Source organism: Terrapene carolina, unplaced genomic scaffold, assembly GCF_002925995.2.
Source record: "Terrapene carolina triunguis isolate 2854851 unplaced genomic scaffold, T_m_triunguis-2.0 Scaffold62, whole genome shotgun sequence".
Taxonomy (NCBI): Eukaryota; Metazoa; Chordata; order Testudines; family Emydidae; genus Terrapene; species Terrapene triunguis.
The window spans coordinates 11,454,050-11,457,977 of NW_020664413.1; the positions used below are offsets into that span (position 1 = coordinate 11,454,050).

Genomic DNA, 3,928 nt, shown 5'->3' on the forward strand with positions numbered 1-3,928 from the left:
TTTTTTTTTTTTTTTTGCAACAGCGTTACACTGTTGACTCATATTTAGCTTGTGGATCACTATGACACCCCAATCCCTTTCTGCAGTACTCCTCCCATGGCAGTCATTTCCCATTTTGTATGCGTGCAACTGACTGTTACTTCCTTAGTGGAGTACTTTGCATTTGTCTTATTTACTTCAGATCATTTTTCCAGTTTGTCCAGACCATTTTGAATTTTAATCCTATCCTCCAAAGCACTTGCAGCCCCTCCCAGCTTGGTAACGTCCACAAACTTTATAAGTGTGCTCTCAGTGCCATTATCTAAATCATTGATGAAAATATTGAACTGAATCAGACTCAGAATTGATCCCTGTGGGACCCTACTTGATATGCCCTTCCAGCTTGACTGTGAACCACTAATAACTACTCTCTTGGAATGGTTTTCCAATCACTTATGCACCCATTTTATAGTAGCTCCATTTAGACTGTATTTCCCTAGTTTGTTAAGACGTTATGAGAGACAGTATCAAAAGCCTTACTAAAGTCAGGGTCTTTAAACCACAATTTGAGGACTTCAATAACTCAGACATAGGTTAGGGGTTTGTTACAGGAGTGGATGGGTGAGATTCTGTGGCCTGCGTTGTGCAGGAGGTCAGACTAGATGATCATAATGGTCCCTTCTGACCTTAAAGTCTATGAGTCTATATACCACATCTACCGCTTCCCCCCTATCCACAAGACTTGTTACCCTATCAAAGAAAGCTATCAGTTGGTTTGACACTATTTGTTTTTGACAAATCCATGCTGTTACTTATCACCTTATGATCTTCTAGATCAGAGGTGGTCAAACTACAGCCCGCAGGACCGTCCTGCCGAGCCCTTGAACTCCCGGCCAGGGAGGCTAGCCCCCGGCTCCTCCCCTGCTGTACCCCCTCCCCTGCATGCAGCCTCAGCACACCGTGTCACCAGCGCTCTGGGCGGTGGCCTGCAAGCTCCTGCCGGACAGCGCTGCAGCATGGCTGGATCCGGCTGGGCAGCGTGGCTGCCAGTCCTGCTGCTCTGAGCGGCATGTTAAGGGGGCAGGGAGGGGGGGGTTGGATAAGGGGCAGGAGATCCCAGGGGGCAGTCAGGGGATAGGGGGTGGTTGGATGGGGCAGAGGTTGTGAGGGGGGAGCAGTGAGGGGACAAGGAATGGGGGGGGGTTGGATAGGTGTGGGAGTCCCGGGGGGTCTGTCAGGGGGCAGGGGTGTGGATAGGGGTTGGGACAGTCAGGGGACGGGGGGGTTGGATGGGGGCTGGGGTCCCAGAAGGGGGCTGTCAGGGGTGGGGGGGTCCCATGAGGGGGCAGTCAGGGGACAAGGAGCGGGGGGGTTGGATGAGTGGGCGGGTTCTGAGGGGGGCAGTCAGGGGGCAGGGGCTAGGCTGTTTGGGGAGGCACAGACTTCCCTACCCGGCCCTCCATACAATTTCAGAACCCCCATGTGGCCCTCAGGCCAAAAAGTTTGCTCACCCCCGTTCTAGATGTTTGCAAATTGATTGCTTAATTATTTGCTCCATTATTTTTCCAGGTACAGAAGTTAAGCTGACTGGTCTGTAATTCCCTGGGTTGTCCTCATTTCCCTTTTTATAGATGGGCACTGTATTTGTCACACATGGGAAGTCAAGGCACAAAGATTTAGCTTCTACAGTAAATAAGGGGCAGCCACTCTATGCAGCACGTATGGCAAGTAGGGTGACCAGATAGCAAGTGTGAAAGATCGGGAAGGGTGTGGGGGGTAATAGGAGCCTATATGAGACAAAGCCCCGAATATCGGGACTGTCCCTATAAAATCGGGACATCTGGTCACCCTAATGGCAAGCACAAATCAGATATGAGCAAACAAAGGCAGGATCTTAGCACCACAGGAAGAAACGTTACTTTTAGCAGGAGCAATGATTTATTTGTGACATGGGCGGGAACAGGGGAGTCAGACAAAGGTTCTGGCACTACAGAGAGAGGGGGGAAGATTTTGCAAAGGGCAACACAAGGCACAAGCCAGCTAGAAGGGAAGGTGGCAAAGGAAGCTCCATTGACGGGCTAGTGAGCTATCTGGAGAAGGGTTTAGAAGACCAGGGCGGAGGAGCCGCCCCTAGAGAGGAATTCACAAGCGGGCAGGTGATTTGGGGAGAGGCACTTTCCACCTGTCGCTTCTCTACACGAAGCCTGCCGAGGCTGCCGCCCCTGACCCAGGACTCGGGCCACTGCCCGTGCCCCGCTCTGCCCAGGCCTGGGCTCCTCTCTCCTGCCCCCTTCCACCGGGAAGCGCCCGGCCCCCCGCGGCTGCAGCCCGCTCCACGCTACCCTCTGCCCCGAGCGGCCGCTCCCAGAACGGCCACCAGCGGCAGGAAAGAGCGGCGCTCGACAGAGGCGCCTAGGCCGGAGCGGAGCCCAGCCGCCTCCTCTTCCCCAGCCGGGCCGCCCTGCTCGCGGGCCGCCCGGCCCCCTCACCGTGCCCGCTGCTCCTCCGCCGGGTTCCTCCTCCGCGGGCCCGGTGCCCGGCTCAGCCTCGCCCGCCTGGCAGCTGTCGCTAGCGCCGAGCACCTCGGCCTCCGGCCTCTCCATGGGGATGGGGGCTCGGCTCCCCCTCCGCGCAGGCGCTCAGCCGCGGCGCCTCCCGGGGCTGAGACCGGCCGGCTGGGCAAACTCATCGCAGGGCCGGGGAGACCCGCCCCGTGCCTCCCCTCGGGTCCCGAAGCCCCCGGCTCCTCCTGTCTGCACCCCGAGGGGATCCCCCTGCCAGTGACCCGGAGTAACGGGGTGCAGCCCCCAGTCCCCCCGCCGCTAACCCACAGGGAGGGCCCAGCTGCACCCTGGACATGGGAGTAATCAACAGCACTAGCTGTCAGTAAACGTGCTCCAACTGCAACAAACTAATAATGGTGCGGGTGATAAAATAAGAAACTCATAATGCCTAGGATAGAATATTTAATCATGCAGATTGGGGAATAATTACTGCTGATTCTGATCGCCTGTCAGGGATCAATTAATAATATGTTAACAGCGAGCACAAAACAGCTATCAATTATTATTCATGATTGAAATGTTGGCATTGTTACAGCCATCCCTGCTCTGACTCCACCTAGCTGTCCTACAGGAACAGAGTAGCTGATCAACTGCAATAGCAAGTGAGGATGTATAATTACATTACTACGCACTGTATTGTACTGTTAGTCGTTTTTTGTATTATTGTTCTCATTATTTCATTGTTTTACTATGGGTAAATAACAAAATAGCTGCTAATGTTAGTTGTTAAGAGCTGTGTGATATTGGCAACATATTCAGTGGACTGTCACTCTAGTCTGACCACCTCACTCTCACTTTTGAAGCCCTCTGCTAAGTGCCTTTTCTGAAAGGGAACAGGCAAGCTTCTGATCCTCCGGTTTATAAATGTTCACAGTTTAGCTACTCTTGTATCTTTCCTCCAAACTGTCTTCATCGCCTGTTTGCCCATTTTTCAGATAGGCACCTTCATCCTTTCTTCTGTTTTACCCCTTATACATGACATACCCTTCCTGAACTAGTCCATAAACCCTGTTCTACAAATCCCTGCTCAAAACCCACATCTACCATGATACCTACAGGAAAGTACCAACTGATAACAGCTAGGTACATGGCCAGTAGAAGCTTCTGATATTTATCTCATTTATTTGGCCTTTAAACTAATGTTCTTGTTACTACTTACTTTGTCCTCCTTCCCCATTCCTTCTGATTGTTGCACCCACTTGTTGCATCTTGTCTTAATTAGATTATAAACACTATCTTTTCCTACATGTACATGTATCATCTGGCAGAATGGGGCCCTGATCTCAGTTAGGGCCTCTGGGCACTATTATAATACAAATAATAATAAATGATTAGGCTGAATATCTTTCATTGTAGCTTGAGAAGTAAAACTGTGCTTCATTGTT

At 51.9% G+C, this 3,928-nt stretch overlaps 1 protein-coding gene across 1 annotated transcript in view; it reads right to left on the minus strand.

Annotated features, from left to right (window-relative positions):
- Nucleotides 1-2,619, minus strand: part of SNX4 (sorting nexin 4) — a 56,692-nt gene extending 54,073 nt beyond the window's left edge. Inside the window, exon 1 of the mRNA XM_024215841.3 lies at nucleotides 2,469-2,619. Coding sequence (XP_024071609.1) covers nucleotides 2,469-2,582 — 114 coding nt within the window. The 5' untranslated portion in view covers nucleotides 2,583-2,619. The remainder of the gene's footprint in view (nucleotides 1-2,468) is intronic.
- Between the last annotated feature and the right edge of the window lie 1,309 nt (nucleotides 2,620-3,928).